Below are 20000 nucleotides of genomic sequence, written 5' to 3' on the forward strand. Positions count from 1 at the left end.
AAAGTTGCATGTTATTCAGTGTGGCTACTGAGTGCTGGATGCAGTGAGGCTGGTGTTGGAAAGTGAGGCTACTGAGTGCTGGATGCAGTGAGGCTAGTTAGTGTTGGTTGCAGTGAGGCTAGTGAGTGCTGAATGCAGTGAGGCTAGTGAGTGTTGGATGCAGGGAGGCTAGTGAGTGCTGGATGCAGTGAGGCTAGTGTTGGAAAGTGAGGCTAGTGAGTGTTGGATGCAGTGAGGCTAGTGAGTGTTGGATGCAGTGAGGCTAGTGTTGGATGCAGTGAGGCTAGTGAGTGTTGGATGCAGTGAGGCTAGTGTTGGATGCAGTGAGGCTAGTGTTGGATGCAGTGAGGCTAGTTAGTGTTGGTTGCAGTGAGGCTAGTGAGTGCTGGATGCAGTGAGGCTAGTGAGTGTTGGATGCAGTGAGGCTAGTGAGTGCTGGATGCAGTGAGGCTAGTGAGTTTTGGATGCAGTGAGGCTAGTGTTGGATGCAGTGAGGCTAGTGAGTGCTGGATGCAGTGAGGCTAGTGAGTTTTGGATGCAGTGAGGCTAGTGTTGGATGCAGTGAGGCTAGTGAGTTTTGGATGCAGTGAGGCTAGTGTTGGATGCAGTGAGGCTAGTGAGTGCTGGATGCAGTGAGGCTAGTGTTGGATGCAGTGAGGCTAGTTAGTGCTGGATGCAGTGAGGCTAGTGAGTGCTGGATGCAGTGAGGCTAGTGAGTGTTGGATGCATTGAGGCTAGTTAGTGCTGGATGCAGTGAGGCTAGTGTTGGATGCAGTGAGGCTAGTTAGTGTTGCATGCAGTGAGGCTAGTGAGTGCTGGATGCAGTGAGGCTAGTGTTGGATGCAGTGAGGCTAGTTAGTGTTGGATGCAGTGAGGCTAGTGAGTGCTGGATGCAGTGATACTCGGTCCTCCTGACCACTTTTTTTGTGAGCTCTGCAGGCTCACCCTCCTCATAATGTCACCCAAGTACAACTCCACACATTGTGGGAGTGGGTGTACTGCGCTGTGCAGCCTTCAGTAAATCATCAGCCGGTGAAAACAACCCCACCCACCGTAGCTCATAAATAAAGAGCTGGGAGTGCTACATAGCCCCGGCTCCTTTTATTATTGAATGACACGGCGGCGACATGAGCATCATGTAAATGGAGAATAGTTACAGCAGGCAACAGCCTATAAACTTTTTAAAGCATACCACTATACATCACCTGGGCTCCAATTTATGACATAAGAGCAAACTAGGTCATGCTTGACTGCTGAACAGCACTTCAAACGCTAAATGTGCTTTAATGGTTCACAGTGAAACTCATCTTGTAAACTTAGGATTTAATACTGGGGATATCTAGAGGAAATAAAACATATACTGGCCAAATACGTTGGAACATTGAGCAGAAAACAGGGTGCCGCGTTTGTTATGTTCTGCCCCCAGCTATAAAGAGCTTTGTATTATCCGCATAAACTGCTTTCGGACAAATGTTCTCCCGTTCATGCACTCCTTCACACAGCAACGTACCGCTAACCAAATTCTTGGAAAAAGGTGTCCAGTTTATCCACACCAGACCCAGTTAGACAAAGATGTCTTTAACCATTTTGGATGAGAAAAAAAAAAACTCTGACACATCAGTGAAAGAAAAAGCTGACAGCGCCAAAACAAGAAGGGATAAACATGAGCCACCAGTCTCGTCACGGCTGACTTGACATGCAGCCCAGCAGGGAGGAACAGCGGGAACGTTTTGCCTGTCAGTCATTGGTCAGCTGATCCGGCTCACATGCCTCTCCTTCTCAGCTCCTCTGGGTGATTAGAGGGATGACGCATGCTTGGCATCTGATTGGGCAACGCAACAACACCACACGCAATGTGACTGTGTGTGTGTGTGTGTGTGTGTGTGCGTGCGTGCGTGTGTGTGCGTGCGTGCGTGCGTGCGTGCGTGCGTGCGTGCGTGCGTGCGTGCGTGCGTGCGTGCGTGCGTGCGTGTGTGCTTGTGGCTGTTTGGGTTTAATCTACTTTACTTAATTATTTCACGTTTCTCAATAAGGTTACACAGACAGACACAGACACACAGACACACACAGACACACCCCCCCAGCCAACTCTTGTTGATGGAATATCAAAATGCAAAGAAAACACAGCAAAAATCTGCATGTGTATCATCCTGGAATCACACCCATACATGTTTGTGTGGTTCCAGGTTGATGCGTGTTTGCAAACACACAGTTGAAGAATAACACAATAATGACCAGACTCTAATTAAGGATGGAGCTAGTAAACCAGTGTTGTGTTATCGTGAAAGAAACCCTTACTTCCACATAATTAGAATGATGTGTCATGTATATACAAACTGGCATCGAACAAACCACGTCTCATGTCAATGTAGTACAATGCCTTCGATTTATCGTCTAATTATCACAATTAAAATGTCAACACAGAGACCCAATGCAACAAATATTTTACAAACCACTTAGCCAGTAAAAACGTGGTCATCTAAATTGCTGCATTGTACAGCTGTGTTTCTATTGCACATATGTCTTCTACACAGTGGACCGTTGGAATGCTGTAAACCATGACCACAGCACCCAGCATGGAGGCCCAGAGGTTCAACATTGATTGGGCCGCATGGTGGACTACTTACTAAGTTAGGAACATGTCCTGCATTTTAGGAAAACAACAACGATGAATCAAAACATCAGGAACTCCAAATACATCAACGATGCAAATTGAATCATGGCTGGGATGTATTTGTGTGCATACGTGCGTGCTTGAGTGCACTAGCAGATGAAGAGAGATCCAGACAAACATAAACAGAGGAATAAATACAGAGATGCATCAGAGATAGTCAGAAAGACGGAACTGTATGTATGGAGAGACAAATGACAGCGTGCTCGCGCGCGTGAGAGAGAGAGGAAAGACAGAAAGAGGAGAGAGAAATAGGAAGGAAATCTAAGCTGTTGGTAAAGAGGGAACTGAGACCCCTGTAGGCCTTCAAACGGCTCAGCCTCAGAGAGAGGGAATTTAACTGAACTGAAAGAGGGAGGTAGAGAGAGACAGAGAGAGAGAGAGAGAGAGAGAGAGAGAGAGAGAGAGAGAGAGAGAGAGAGAGAAAGGGAGAGAGAGAGAGAGGGAGAGAGAGAGAGAGAGAGGGAATTTAATTGAACTGAAAGAGGGAGGTAGAGAGAGAGAGAGAGACGGAGAGAGAGAGGGAGAGAGAGAGAGAGAGAGAGAGAGACAAAGACAGAGAGGGAGAGGGAGAGAGACAGAGACAGAGACGGAGAGGGAGAGAGAGAGAGAGACAGAGAGAGAGAGAGAGAGACAGAGACAGAGAGTGAGAGGGAGAGAGAGAGAGAGAGAGGGAGAGAGACAGAGAAAGAGGGAATTTAATTGAACTGAAAGAGGGAGGTAGAGAGAGAGAGAGAGGGAAAGAGAGAGAGAAAGAGAGAGAGAGAGAGAGAGGGAGAGAGAGAATGGAACTGAATTGAGAGAGAGAGAAAGCTAGAGAGCAAGAGATCGAGAGGGAGAGCGAGGGGGAATGAGGGAGTTAGAGTTGAGATCTGGCTGTGTGTGTGTGTGTGTGTGTATGTGTATGTATGTATGTATGTATGTGTGTGTGTGTGTGTGTGTGTGTGTATGTGTGTATGTTTGTGTGTGTGTGTGTGTGTGTGTGTGTGTGTGTGTGTGTGTGTGTGTGTGTGTGTGTGTGTGTGTGTGTGTGTGTGTGTGTGTGTGTGTGTGTGTGTGTGTGTGAGTGTGTGAGTGTATATATGCCCGCAGGGCCTCTAATGCTGTCATCATTAGCAGTGAGATCACGTCTCCCCCCAGGCCCCTAACACGCCCTCTGAACCCACAACCGCCCAGAGTCAGAGATGGAGAGCTTGCAGGCTGACTCAAACATTCAAGGTGTGTGTGTGTGTGTATGTGGGTGTGTCCATGAGTATTCAATCCAAGGGTACAGTTGTGTAGCCCCGTCTAAGTAATGCTAGAGTCTTCAAGGTCCTCAGAGATCCGCTATCCAGCACTCTTTTCTAGTTCAAGTATTACATCGGAAACACACACACACACACACACACACACACACACACACACACACACACACACACACACACACACAAGACCTCTGACTCGGTTCCACTCGGACCTCAGTCCATCGTGTGGGTTCCTCTCCTCTTCTTTGAGACGGCTGACTGCAGTCAGAGTTAAAAGTCTGAGTTAAAAGTCAAAGGTTATTCCAAGTGGAGAAAGTAGTGTGATATTCACCCAGAGATGATTAATATGTCTCTTCTCTTCCATTTGATGGGTATTAACTCACTGCAGTCGTACAAGCTCACTGTTGGCCATACTTACTCACTGAAAGCCATTTTTTTCTGTCGGCCGTATTAACTCACAACTCACAACATAAACGTATTTGTATAATGGAGTTATCGTTATGTGCCAAATACCTTTAATTACTTTATCATTTAACTGTTTTATGGGTCGCATTCACCCAGCAGCCTTCTTGAATCCATCTTCCCCAATTCAGCTCCCACTCCCAGCTCAAGTTCAGAACCAAGATGGCAGCTCGGTGAATGAGGCCCATTGTGGCCTTTAACGGGGCTTTCTGGTTTCTGTGAATTAGCTTCAACACTGAAACCCATTCTCATTCACTCACATCGCTGTAGGATAGCAACCCAGTAGAAATTTAATCCGAATCTGGAAGCCCAGTGTTTTCAGCAGGAGGCCCGTTTTATCCTTGGCAGTAGGCAGGAGCTGAACAGTGTTTCGGTTATAATCATACCGCTTGCCAGGTCGACAAAAATACGACGCAGCACGAGCCAAGAGAAGGTGTATTGTAATGGCTGATGACAGACACGGAGCACTGTGTTGGGGATTTAAAATATTTTTCAGAAGGTGGGCGATGGGGTAATAATAGTAATAGTGCACCGTGCGGGTGTTCACCTACCAAAGGGAGCTGGGTATAAAGTCTTCGTTGCTACGTGGTAAAGTGTCTCGCGCTGACGCTAAAAATGTCAGCGGACGTTTTAGAGAGCCCCTTACTCCCGTGCATTACGGGGGGATAAAGGGGAGAAAATGGAAGAGTAGTAACGCAATTGGATGCTGAGATCTACGTCTACGTTGTAAATGGAAAAAATATGGAAATGACGGCACGGCGGAAAACCACAAACACACAACACGCAACCGCAGTGAGTCGGTAGAGCGGAAGAATGTACATAAAAGGAAGAAGGTGAACGACAAATATGGGTTTATAATGCACGGGGAAGTTATTGAAACAAATGGGGGACAGAGGACACAGACCTCTTTACATACACAGTGGGGGTGTTTTACATTCAAAAATGTGTCGTGAATTGAATGTATGAATAATTATTTGGCCCCCGGTAGGAGTCCAAGGCATTAGAGCCAAGGTGAGAATCTATCTTCTGTTGACCAGGCCTTCCGGTAACTCATCCAAGTGGGGAGACCTCAGAGTATCAAACATAATCTAAAGTCAATGGGACCGGGGCAATATGACTTGGAGCCGCGTTTGATGTTCGGTTTAGTAAATGGGAATGTCATTATTTTTAGCAATACAGCAGTGTTGCGTGTTCATATTTAATGCCCTCCCAGGCACTCAGTCGGTCCCTTAAGTGCATTGCTAGCGCCGTGCTAACATAGCCAAATACATCATTGTCATCCGCATGGATACATGCAATAGTATAGGACGAGAGGGAATGTGCGTTTGTGTGTCTATGTGTGTGTGTGTGTGTGTCTGTGTGTGGGTAGGCGTGTGTGTAGTTGTATGTGTAGGTGTGTGTTTGTTTGCAAGGGCACGGTTGGTGACCTATATGTCCTCCTCCGACGGCTCCAAGCCAATATTCATCTGTTGGTGTGTGTGTGTGTGTGTGTGTGTATGTGTGTGTGTGTGTGTGTCTGTGTGTGTGTGTGTGTGTGTGTGTGTGTGTGAACAACCTCTTGTTCTTGAGGTTGTTCAGGGTTCACCTCTACCTCTACAACGGCTCAGATCAGATCCAGAAGGCTGGGATCTTGCCTGAACTCTGACTAGCTTGATTGGAAACCGTGGCACGGATCACATTAGAGCACTTGAGCTGAAGTCACACTCCCACAGTGACGTACAGCCAAAGTACATCTCAAAATATATGAAGTATATGACACTCAGTGTGCTCGCATGGTTAGACGTCTAACTGCAAATCCTCTTAGTGGCAAATAAACAGCAAGTCAGTGTTCACAAGAGACAACACTCCTCGCTCGGAAACCGAGCACAACAGAAAAGACGTTGGAACTGCAGTGTGTTTTTATTGCGAGGAATATGGAAATGCAGTCGATTTCAAAAGAAAATATGTGTTTTTGTTGCGTTTCAGTGCGAGCACAGCCAGACTAGTAGAGCCCCGATGACAAAGGGAAGACGGAAAAGCGAAGCGGTATGTGTCTCGCACCTATGTGTGGCCTACAGAAACTTATTATGCGTGTGGCTGGCCCCTTTTCATATACACCGCCACCTCGCCGCAGTCCATCACACAGAAAGCGACGGCGGCATCCAAACACACACACTAAAGATAGTATTCAGACAAAAGTGGCGGCCCATTATAACACATGAGGCCATAACTGCCGTCCTTGATCGCCCTGCACCAGGTGTGTGGTGTGGGGAGGTGGAGGGACGGGGGGGATCACCGTTAAAGAATAGGGACGAGGTAGAGCGAGAGGGAAAGAGAGAGAGAGAGAGAGAGAGAGGGAGAGAGGAAGGGGTTACAGCGGGCGGCGATGGCAGCAGCCAGCCAGCGAATGAGCGCAGGGGAAGAGCGATGTTGCAGAAAGACCCTCATCCATCTTGTTTGTCCTGACGGATATATGAGCGCCTGCCTCGGGCCCGCGGTCCTCCGCCGTGATGGATGAAAGATAAGTAGTGGGGATAAACCTGCATGTAGATTTAGATGACAACCATCTTGGATTTTTGTGAGGGGCATGATGTGGTGCCAAGCAGTGGTGCTAAGGGGCTAGGGGGCTATGGCGCTACTGTGCTAAGGCGCAACCGAGCTACAGAGCTAATGTGCTACTCAGTGGTGCTAAGGGGCTAGGGGGCTATGGCGCTACTGTGCTAAGGCGCAACCGAGCTACAGAGCTAATGTGCTACTCAGTGGTGCTAAGGGGCTAGGGGGCTATGGCGCTACTGTGCTAAGGCGCAACCGAGCTACAGAGCTAATGTGCTACGCAGTGGGGCTAAGGGGCTAGGGGGCTATGGAGCTACTGTGCTAAGGCGCAACCGAGCTACAGAGCTAATGTGCTACGCAGTGGGGCTAAGGGGCTAGGGGGCTATGGAGCTACTGTGCTAAGGCGCAACCGAGCAACAGAGCTAATGTGCTACGCAGTGGGGCTAAGGGGCTAGGGGGCTATGGCGCTACTGTGCTAAGGCGCAACCGAGCTACAGAGCTAATGTGCTACTCAGTGGTGCTAAGGGGCTAGGGGGCTATGGCGCTACTGTGCTAAGGCGCAACCGAGCTACAGAGCTAATGTGCTACGCAGTGGGGCTAAGGGGCTAGGGGGCTATGGCGCTACTGTGCTAAGGCGCAACCGAGCAACAGAGCTAATGTGCTACGCAGTGGGGCTAAGGGGCTAGGGGGCTATGGAGCTGCTGTGCTATGATGCTACAGTGCTATGGCGCAACAGAGCTACAGACCTAATGTGCTACACATCTAATGTTTTACACAGCGGTGCTAAGGGGCTAGGGGGTACTGATGCTACAGTGCTAGAATGCAACAGAGCTACAGAGCTAATGTGCTACACAGCGGTGCTAAGGGGCTAGGGGGCTATGGAGCTATTGTGCTGTGGTGGAACGGAGCTACAGAGCTACTGTGATACGCAGCGGTGCTAAAGTGCTATCGCACTACCAAGCTTTGGTGCGGTGCTACGGAGCCTATGAACCAATTTGGTTGAACTTGCGTCACATAGACGTGATAAACGAAGACGGGAATGAGCTGAACCAGTAGATATGACAAGCGAGTCCCAGAGAGGGCTTTTTTTATTTTCTATTCATTAAAAGTTGTTAAATGCTGCTTGTCAGATCAGTTGGCTCATTTTGACATGGCGAAAAAACGAAACCAATTAAATGATCAGCAACGGCTAAGTCTAACAAGACAATCCAGCATTCAGCGTCGCCCCAGGCCTTCCCCTGTTCACCAGATGTTCATAATAATCCTACTTTATATAACGATTTTCAAGAAGTGTTTTACATATTGTGTGTGGTGTGTATTACCACTGCAACATCTACAACACGTCTCTTTGAGGACAAGGATAGCCTGGGCTGACGACCATCTAGTACTGGCGGTGCTTCATTTGAGCACGAGGGACACCAGCGTAGACATGCTGAAGTCAAGGTAGGGATCAAAGATGGTGGTGCACTGCAGCATTGAAGCAGAACGCACGCAGGACGTGTGCAGGCCTCTCGTTTCAATCCACTGTAAACCGATTCATCCAACCTCCATGTGGCCGTTCCACATCGCCACAGCTGTCTGAGAGAGATGGATTGGTGGATGGATGGATAGATAGATAGATGGATGGGTGGATGGATGGATGAATGGATGGAGGAGAAGTAGTTGGATGGATTGTTGGATACATAAATGCATGATGGATAGATGGATAGATAGATGGAAAGATGGAAAGATAGATGATGGATGGCTAAAGCAAAGGGACGGATAAAGTGTATGTTAGAAGCTGTTTCTGCAGCGATTCCCTCTCATCCTTCAGTCCGTCAGTAAGGTGTTCACTAGCAGCTTACTGTTCACCAACCCCCCCTCCCCCTTCTTCCCCAACTACAAAAGCAGACTGCTGTGACACATGCTGTGTGTGTTTGCATACATGGGTATCTGTGCATGTGTGTGTGTGTGTGCGGGTGTGTGTGTGTGTGTGTGTGCTTACTTGTGTGTGTGTGCTTACTTGTGTGCGTGCCTGCGTGTGCATCTATGCATGCGCACGTGTGCATCTGTGTGTGTATGCGCGTGTGCATCTGTGTGCGTGTGTGCATCTGTGCGCGTGCCTGCTTGCGTGCATGTGTGTGTCTGTGTGTCAGCGGCAGCCTAATTAGTGGCTCACGCGTCCGACTTCCGTGTGAAGCGTCTCCCGTAACCTTGTTAGGTGAAGCCCTCCGTCTTCATCGGGGGAAGACTCACAGAGAGCACCCCCGTCGCGCGGAGGCTCCTCTCCATCAATTATGCTGACTGCTGGATCTTTTTGGGATGACTCCAAGCATTATGGGACACAGATAAGAGTCACTTTGGCGTGCGTTCAGCGACCCAGTTAGAAAGGCGTAGGCATGCGGCAGCGGCGGCTATGGAACACAAAGTCGGTAATGATTAACTGGCTGCAGGCGGCCGCGTCGCGCCATGGAAAAGAGCGGCCGACACCGCGATGGAAACGCCCCAGGACCAAGGTCTTGACCAACCCATTTAATAAAGTTGAGGGTACTTCTACTTAAATACTTATATATCTAAACCTATATATATATATATATACATATATATATATATATATATATGTGTGTCTATCTATCCATCTTTGTATCTATATCTATTTCCGTGTCTATCGCCATATTTTTCTATATGTATCGATGTGTCTATCTCTTTATCCATCTATATATTTGTATGCGTCTATATTTCTCTATATCTATCAATGTGCCTATCTATCTGTATATCCATCTATCTACATTCATGTGTCCATCTATCTACCGTTACATCCATCTACCTATGTCCATCTATGTGTCAATAAATGTATGCATCTTTCTCTATCTATGTGTCTCTATGTGTCCATCTATCTCTGTATGACTATGGAGCAAGCCCGAGGCTGGACAGGGTACTGCCCCAGTTGGTGAGCATCCAGCTCTCACATCATTTCCCCGGCCGCCCGTGAGTCAGGCTTCACACCCCCTGCACACATATGCACTGCTTCATCACGTCATGTTTGCACATCCAGGTAATATCAGCGCTGCTCTCTCGCCCTCTACTTGTCTCTGGCCTCTCTGAAGAGAGATCTACCGAATCTCGTCTCTCTCTCTCGCCTTCTTTCTACAAGTACACATCAACTATGTATACCAACTTCTAATCCATCAACTTTCCACCACCCTGAGCTAATGGGCTTGATTGCAATGAATTCGCAGTAGTTATTGCAGTAATCGCGGACAGTAAATATTAATTTAATGGTGATCTTAATATATATTTTACTGTGATTCCCTCGAACCAGCATCTTAACCTTGATGCCGTCTCCTCCTTAGTTAATTGGTAATTCTATTCAGAAGGCTGCAGTTGAATTCCTTCAACTATCCATTAATCCACCCTACACGGCCGCACAAGGATGTCTCTCCTGCCCCTCTCCTACACATACACACTTACATAAGAAAACACACACATTCAGTCTATTCTCTCTTGCAAGGTACGTACACTCTTACACACTGACTCTCTCTCCGTCTCTCTCTCTCTCCCACTCTCGTCCTTCTCTCCCTCCCTCCTTCTCCCTCAACCCTCTCTCTCCATCTCCCTCTCTCTCCCTCTCTTCCTTCCTCCCTCCCTCTCTCTCTCTCTCTCTCTCTCTCTCTCTCTCTCTCTCTCTCTCCATCTCCCTCTCTCTCTCATCTCTTTCCCTCCCCCTCAAACTCCCTACCTCTGTCCCTCCATCTCTCTTCCTCTCCCCTCTCCATCTCCCTCTCTCACTTTCCCCCCCTCTCTCTCCCTCTCTCCGCCTACCTCCCTCCCTCTCTCCCTCCCTCTCAAAGTGGGATTGATATTCGAGCCCTCAGACGGATGTGCCTCCGACATTGACACGGTGTGCTCCGCATGTCGGCTGCAGACACCATGAAGGAACCTCTGGATATCAGGTCCGTCGCCTCTGCCATGCACATCGCCGTGGCGACCAGACCCCTGTCAGCTGTCTGACTCACTCCCAACACAACAAATCATGTTCAACAACATATTGGAACGGCCCAAGCACCCCCCAGCGGCTATTTATTCTGTAAGGCATCTTCAAAATGGCCCCCTGGAGCTGGAGCGAGCCAAAGCAGGGCAACATTTAGGGCAAAATAAAACAAATAGGCCATCGTATACAAATTGATAAAAGTGTATTTCCATATCTCAGTGTTATTTTTCTATCAGGTGTAACATATTTTCAGAAATTGAATTCCATGTAGGCAGTGAGTACATATTTCTGCTTCTGACACAAATGAATAATACAAAAATAACAATAGAAACCAAACGATAACACCTAGTTAAACGAGAAGGGGATCATTTTGGTTGAACAAACTTTCGTTTCAATGCCGTACTTAAACCATATTTCCTTTTCTTTCATTGAAGTTGAGATTGAAAGTGCGTCACCTTCGAGTCACCTGTCAAATCCTGCACGTAGAACAAACGGAATGACTGTGCAACACAGCTTGTGTTACTCCCGGTGTGAAACCCGCAGGGTCTGTACCGGGAACCCACGGCCCTCAAGGGACTAACATCTGCCAGACCCAGATTCCCAACACTAGAACACCCCTCACCTGCTAGGTCAAAGATATGCCATATAAATATATATGTACAAATTAAAAAATAAAACAATGATAATAAAAAATAAAATAAAAGAAAACATTATATATATATATTTAATTTTATATATATATATATATATATATATATATATATTTATTTACACACACCTGGTGTCCGACACAGGAAATTAAGGCCCTGTGCACTGGACAGAGAACAATAAATGGAGCGTGCTCATTGGCCGGCTATCTGTGTTTCTCACTATCTGATTGGTGGGCTGTCTGCTCTGTCTGGGAGGCAAACCCGGAGACTTTGGCTGCCTCAGGGGTGAAAGGGCAGCTGCCGTGCAAAGTGTTGTTTGTTGTTCTACCCAACATTGGCTGTAATTACATAAGAAGGAAACATGGCCACCACAAACGCACACACACACACACACACACACACACACACACACACACACACACACACACAAACAAAAAGATAGAGATCTGCAGCTCAGACGTACAGACAGCAGCCATACTGGAAGGCTTCCACCACTAAACGCTTCCACTCCATTCATTAAAAAGATAAGAAAATTAACCAATTGACCACCAACCAAATGACAGCAGACAATTCCTCCTTAGCAATATGTTAGTTTCACCACCCTAAAAACAAAAAGATATCACACTTTAGGACGCTTAACATCAAGTAGCAATACAGGTAACATTAGCTTTATATATATGTATATATATATATATATATATATATATATATATATATATATATATATTATATATATATTCATTATGTATCCATTTTCCACTATCTTGGGCTAATGTGCAAAATTGCAATGCAATATCTTCTGGTAATTACAGTTGTTTAAGGCAGTGTAAATATTCAATTAATGCTGATCTTGTTATTTATTTAACTGTGATTCCCTCAAACCAGAAGCTCAACCTTGATACTCCCCCTTAGTTAATTAATATTTCTATTCAGAAGGCAATTTCATTTCCTTAGACTATTCATTAATCCACCATACACGGTCGCACAATGGGCCGTTACAAGTATCTCTCGCCCGCTCTCTCTCTCTCTCTCTCTCTCTCTCTCTCTCTCTCTCTCTCTCTGTTTTTCTCTCTCTCTCCCTTTCCACTATTATCCCTCCACTCCCTCCCTCCCTCATCCCTCCCTTTCCTCCTTCTCTCCCCTTCTTTACTCCCTTTCTCCTCTCCCTCCCTCTCTCTTCCCTTCCTCCTTCTCTCCCCTTGTTTCCTCAATCTCTCCTCCCTCCCTCTCGCTCTCCCCTTCCTCCTTCTCTCCCCTCCCTCCCTCCCTCTCCTCCTTCTACTTCTCTCCCATTCCTCTCTCCCCTCCCTCCCTCTCTCTCTTGCTCTTCCCTTCCTAGTTCTCTCACATCCCTCCCGCCCTCACTCTTGCTCTCCCTTTCTTACCTCTCTCCCATCCCTCCCTCCCTCTTGCTCTCCCCTTCTTACTTCTCTCCCATTCCTCCCTCCCCCCTCTCCTATACCTCCCTCTCTCCCATGTCTCCCTCTCTCTCTCCCCTCCCGCCCCACTAGCAGGCCTATGGGTTCTGATGTATCACAGTGTTCACGGTGTGGGAGCTGACATGTACCTCTGCTGCGGACCGGGGTTGGGTTGGGGACAGGGCTTGTGGGTGGGGGGGTGGGGGATGTGCTTTTTAAGTGCGTTGGGTGTCTGTTGCGCCTGCTTGGCTGGCCAAGGCTGACTGGCTGCCAACAGCCAGAGAGGGACGGGGATGAATCAGTGATGACAAGGTGAGGCTAGCGCCTTGTTCATCGGCTGACAGCTCAGGTGCACCGAGAGATGGAGACACAACAGATTACATTTAGGCCTGAGCTGAGAGAGAGAGAGAGAGAGAGAGAGAGAGAGAGAGAAACGTGGAGAAAGAGAGGGACAGAGTGAGCCTGTGAGAGGGAGAGAGAGTGGAAGAGAGAATGGGAAAGAGAATTAGAGAGAGAGAACTAGAGAAATAGAGAGAGAGGGAGAGAGAGAGAGAGAGTGAGAGAGAGAGAGAGAGAGAGAGAGAGATAGATAGAGAGAGAGAGAGGGAGAGAATTAGAGAAATAAGGAGATAGATAGAGAGTGCGTGGGAGACAGAGAGAGAGAGTGTGTGTGTCTTATGTAACTGTTTATGGAAGAGAGAGCGAGAGAGAGAGAGCGATAGAGAGAGAGGAAATGAGGACCCTAAAAGATGAATGGAGAGAGTTGCTCCTGGCTTTATTTTAATTCACAGACGATCCGCCAAGGGGATAAAAACAACATGGGGCGCTGTTTGGATTTACTCGACCAGAACTTTAACGGCTCGCGGTTCAAACCATTGGAACCGTCGCACAAACACTCTTTGTCCGGCTGCCTTTGTCTCCGTCCACTCAAAGCAATAACTCTGTTTGGTCGAACAAAAACAACAGAGATGAAGCGGACGCCATGTCTTCTCCTGCCTCAAAAACACACAAACTGCCCACCCTGCGGAGAGTAGGTCATCACACACTCTCTGGGATGTGTGGCATCATCTCCTGGTAAACAAACAGCCCATCTGGGCAGGTATCCTAATTAGCCGTTGTCATATGGCAGCGAACAAGCAGGTTTAAATTGTACAGTACAGTGCAGTAGATACTCTCCGTATCGCCTGTGGTGTAGCAGCTGTGCACAAAGAGAGCACCACTAAGTCAAAACAAAGAGAAGAAAACGCTATTTTCTTCGTAAAGTCCCGATGAGACACTGATCTTGTTTGCTGTAAGCACACACATTTATTCTCTCGGTCATTCTGAGCATATTGCAGTTCGGAAACCCCCCGAAAAACAAAATGGGGGATGAAAATGGCCAAAATGCTTTTGATTTCGTCTCGGTGTGCTTCCCTGAGAACAAATAGACCACTTTGTCTGTCGACAGGAACAGTGGCGAGGATCATTGATCAAGGACGCGGCGCTAAGACGCTACCCACAATAAATAACTGGAGGAAATACAGAACACCTGCAGCAGTTCAACAACACAGCCTGGCAGCTGTGTGAGGGTGAGCTGAACACAAGTAGAAACTGGAGAAAATCAACAAAACACCAGCATCCATCAAACAGTGAGAGAGAGAGAGAGAGAGAGAGAGGGAGTATGTGTTAGAGAGAGAGAAAGAGACAGAGACAAATGTAGAGAGAGAGGTGAGACAAAAAAAAGAGCGAGGGGGGGAGAGAGAGAGAGAGAGGGAGGGAGAGAGAGAGAGAAAGACAGAGACAAATAGAGTGTGTTTGAGAGTGAGAGAGAGAGAAAGAGATAGATGTAGAGAGAGAGAAGAGAGAGACAGAGAGAGAGAGAGAGAGAGAGAGAGAGAGTCAGAGACAGTGAGAGAGACACACACACACACACACACACACACACACAGAGACAGAAAGACAGACAGAGGCTGACAGAGAGCGTAAGTGTAATTGTGTGTGCGTACCTTGCGTCCCCCCGTGTTCAGCTTGATGGGCGTGAGGAAGGGGTCAAAGATCATGTGACTGGTCTCTATGTTGACCGGTGACTGCCTCTTGCCCACAGAGCACAGGTTCCACGCCGAGTTCACCAGGCCCCAGAACGACGGCACTGAAAACACACACACACACACACACAGATCAGCATCTCCACAAGCAGAGAACTGAGGGAGAGATTAAACATAGGTTTTGTTGTTCTTCAGTCTACCGGGCCAGGGTAAGGCTGTGGTCTGCAGAGTATGTGTTTTAAATCGTCCAAGTTTCAACTCAGATCACAAGACAAACGGTACATTAGTTTTCATTGTAATGTGACAATCGCTCAAAGCACGCCTTACAACAAACGCACGCGCGGACGCACACACACAGACACACACACACACACACACACACACACACACACATCAACCATTTAAGGCTGGCTAGGAGCTGTCAGGGGTCCAGGTGTCATGCTCATGGGCACAAAGGCAAAGGGGGGCAGAAGAATTGCAGCAGCTCTGCAAGTAGCAGATAGTCCTACTCTCACCAAGGACAAGGTGAAAGGAACATGGATTTGCAGCCCTGCACGCGACGGATGATGGATAGCAGTCACTTTTCACCGGCATTAGTGATATGAACATGATTAGCATACAGAGAAACTCATTATGATCCCACCCTACAAACGACATGTTCTGCTCGTCGCTCCACCCCCTCCACCCTTTAACCGCGGCTAAATAAGGAAAACAACTGGAGGAAAAAGACTAACACTGCACTGGTGGGAGCGTTTAATCGAGAACACAAATCATCGCTGTCATCACATCGCCACTGAAGAAACATTCTAGACATCTTGTCCATATTATTAGAACAGTAACAACATCCTATACTACAGCGCTGTTGAATCCCGGGTCTTGGTCGATAACGTTCCAAGGGTGTTGCGTTGCTTCTGGTAATGCACCCCCTTGATAATGGGCACCCCTGCCTTTTAACAGTTGGGAATCGATGTGCTACAAATTAGAAACGTTAACAACAAAGTCTAATACGACTACCGACGAGATGTTTCCTCGACAACGCAAACACAAAATGCTGAAGAAAATATGCACGTGATAATTGAAGGTATCGTTTTAAGCAGCTGTGGTATGGGCGGAATAAATCATGCCGGGTCTGGGAAGTCTGGGAATTTTATTATATTCACTGTTTACAAGTACAGGTTTAATATTATATGTACTGACTATGTAAGGAACAGAGAAGTCCGGGTTGTCTCGTTATTTTATTGTATACACTAAACACTACTCCAGGTTACTACATGTAAGGAATAAACCCTGTGGGTATCCCATTATGGGAGCATAATGTACCACCTGGTGAGGGAGGTGGTGATGCTAACCACCTCTGAAGTACATTATCTCTTCGTATTATGGGTGATATGCAGTGACGAGGCCCTGGGAACACTACTGCGATCAGCACATTGTTGGGCCGTTGCAGAAAAATGATAAAGTACAAACTTTAACGGCACGGAAAATATCGGAGAAAGGTAATACGTGTGCCGAAGAAAATCGCCAACCTTTGGCAAGACTTCATTTCTTGCTTGGCGGCATGTCTTATCGTTTTCAACTCCATTAAAGAAAGAAGGCCGCTTAGAAAAGGTATTAGAAAAGGTGCCCATGTCCTTTCCCCTTGGCCACTTGGTATTAAATATAGATACGACGTCCACGACGCATACTCTTCTCAAATGCATGATGAATCACAGTGCCAGCACAGAACCCAGAGAGAGCAAGAGTTTAGGATCGAAGACTTGGAGAGTTGGTGCAGCCTGTTCAGAAAAAAGGTTATTTTGGGTTACGTTGAGAAGTTTCTATATGGGAAGCCCTAAATCACTGCTGACACCAAACACAGGAGTCAACAGAGAGCAGCAGCGATATGCATCACCGTCTGTATGCAACTTGGGTTTGCAAACTTAGGTTAGCACACTTAGAAATATTTCACAAATGTACTCATGGAGGGCTTTTCTATAAAAATCCAACTGAAAAAATGCAATAAAATTGCCATCAACCACAGCCATTTGTTTCACTGTAAATCTTGTTTTTCTTTTAATAATTTTAGTTCTATATATTCTCTTGTTATTCTCCTGTATTTATTTTGTGTATATATTATCTTTTTAATCTCTAACTGTTGTTACTCTTGGTGTTCTCTTGTTATACTGTCTATATTTATATATAATATTTTTGTTCTCTTAACTTCTGTGTATTCACCTCCAGTAGTATTCCGTTACTGTTCCGCAAAAGGACACTGATTGGTCCAGTTGTCTGTCAATCAAAAGAAATCGGTTTGAATGGACCAATTAAAATACAGTCTAAAGTAAATGCACGGCAGAAGTCGAACTGGGTGCTTAACAGCTCTAATAGTTACTGCTATTATGGAATGTTCTACGTTTCGAATCTCTCACAGTATTTCCAATACCTTTTAAAGGTTACAGTAAATGGTGCAAGAGCCATATCTGTAATATCAGGAGGTAATAGAGAGGAGTGAAACAGACATTACCATCCGCCACTGAGCCGCAGTGGAATTATGCAAATCTGCGCTTAAATATCGTCCCGACAATGAGACCCGCTACACCATTACACTCCATATAAAGGGTCTACACACTGCTAGGCTGCACCCATGTCATTTTGACAACACAAGACACATTTAAATATGGCACACAACACATTCCCGGTGTTATGCCCTGTAAGATATCTAGTAGGGAACTCCGAGGTTTTCACACCAGGCATAAAAATACGAGAATGATGAAAGAATTTATATTGCAATTGTTTGATTCAAGACAAATTAAGATCGTACCATCCCAATTAAAACATCTGACAGTGTTCTTAATCTTGTCGAACGTTGAAGTGGAAGTGTTAAGGAGCTTTTGGTGGATAGGTAAACAACCGCCAGCCATCACTTGATAAAGGAGGTAGTGAACGAGTCGTCTGGGGATGGACGACAGCCATGAAAGACGAGTGGGGAGAAAAAGTTGGAACCGAAGAGAGAGTGAGAGGGAGAGAGTGAGAGGGAGAGGGCGAGATAGAACGAGAAAAAAAGAGAAAGTAAAAGAGAAAGAGCGACACACATACACTAACACGCACGCACGCACACACACACACACACACACACACACACACACACACGCACGCACGCACACACACACACACACACACACACACACACACACACACACACACACACACACACACACACACACACACACACACACACACACACACACCGACAGATAGACAGAGATATAGAGAATGACCGCTCTTCTCTGTCGCTAGATCCTTCATGGAAACGACAGGAAATCTATGCGCGGCGATGGGAATAGGAGAGTGAGGGAATCGATCCATTAAACCCCGGCCCTTGTTGTAAATGTACACATAATTATTAGGTCTTGATAGATCCCTGGACGTGACCGCGGTGGCAGCGACAATCACTCAGCGCTGACAGAAGCACAACCGCAGAGACCGGTCCCAGGGTGGGAACAGCCCTATACCACTAAACTCCCCCTCGCACATTAAGGGAGCCCTTCCATTTCTCATTAGTGTGAGTTGTAAAACGGGGGATCTATGGTGATGGGTGGTGTTTATGCATTCATGGGACACTTATATGCATGTGTATGGTGATGTATATGGTGTGGCCGTTGGTGCCCGGGACATTTAGTGTAGAGGGTAGATGCAAGGCTTGGTTATAGCGCCATTGAGGTGGTGTTGGTGGTGTTGGTTGGGTTGATGGTGGTGTTGGTTGTGAGGATGGTGGTGGTGCTGGTGGTGGTGGTGTTGGTGGTGGTGGAGGTGATGCTGGAGTTGATGGACATGGTGATGGTAATGGTGATGGTCTCGGTTGTGGTGATGGTGATGTCGTTAATGGTAATAATTGTGGATGCGTTGGTGGTGATGGTGGTGCTGATAGTGGTAGTGATGGTGGTGGTGGTGTTGGTAGTGATGGTGGTGGTAACAAAGGTTATTAGCTGAATGAGGATGGGTGGGGGATGAAGTGAGGTGCTTAGTTATCATCGTTATGTATTACTTTGTTACCAAATATTGCATCACACTCATGTGCTGAACAAATGTTATACTGCTTCATCATTAAAATATTGGTTTGTTGTTTACCCTGGAAATGTCACCAGGGTGGAATCACTTTACAGCTTCACAGGCAATATTTATCTCCACCATACTTCACAAACTAAAAAATGCAAATGAGTTGGCATATTCTAACAGTATATTTATTAAGTAACATCACACAGACCTATAAGGTTTGCGTAAACACACACACAAACACACACACACACACACACATACACACACACACACACACGTGGATACGCATGGGAGAGAGATGCACATGTGAATTCTGCCTGGCTGTGTGAAGCTCACTAAGCAGAGACCGATAGGACAGGCATAACATGTCCTCACTCTGTCACCTAAATATAGAGGAGAAGTCTTTTCGATTTACACGTTATATATGAGTGATAGTCTTTGGGGGAACGCTGTTGCTCAGTCCTCCTGTGTCCTCCTTTGTCCACACCTTCATTCTGTTTTTATGGGACAAGCAGTAGAAAAAAAAGGCAGTTCCCTTTCTAATTGCTGACACTAAGCTGTGGATGGAGAGAGAGAGAGAGAGAGGATAGAAGGAAGTAGAGTGGGCATAATGCTTACTGAAGCAGGTCTGGGCTAAGCAACATCTTAATGATAATGAATGTCCGATGAGTTGAAGTGGATCTCTCTCTCTCTCTCCCTCTCTCCACCCCGGAAAGGAGATTTTCGATCAGACAATGGTTCCCCAGCAGTGAACCGAGGCTTCTGAGGTGTCTGTACATACAGAGTGTGATGCACCAAAGAACAACGTGTCATCGGTTTTTAGACTCCGTATTCCAGCCATTTATATCCACACAAAGGAACATGGCCGCCTCTCATAAGCTCACTGCTGTTCTATTATTGTGTAGTCCCATTGCTTTTTATTTCACCGCTCATGGTTGCTCTGGGAGAACACACACACACACAGAAACAGAACTGCAGATCGGTGCCCCATGCC

The 20000-nt window shown here is 46.7% G+C and overlaps 1 protein-coding gene across 1 annotated transcript in view; it reads right to left on the reverse strand.

Annotated features, from left to right (window-relative positions):
- Positions 1–20000, reverse strand: part of ca10a (carbonic anhydrase Xa) — a gene marked incomplete at both ends in the record, with an annotated part of 114607 nt that overhangs the window by 53180 nt on the left and 41427 nt on the right. Inside the window, one exon of the mRNA XM_079756863.1 lies at positions 14933–15075. Within this exon, the coding sequence (XP_079612989.1) occupies positions 14933–15075 (143 nt within the window). The remainder of the gene's footprint in view (positions 1–14932; positions 15076–20000) is intronic.

This window comes from Pollachius pollachius (assembly GCF_949987615.1).
Source record: "Pollachius pollachius genome assembly, chromosome: 19".
NCBI lineage: Eukaryota > Metazoa > Chordata > Actinopteri > Gadiformes > Gadidae > Pollachius > Pollachius pollachius.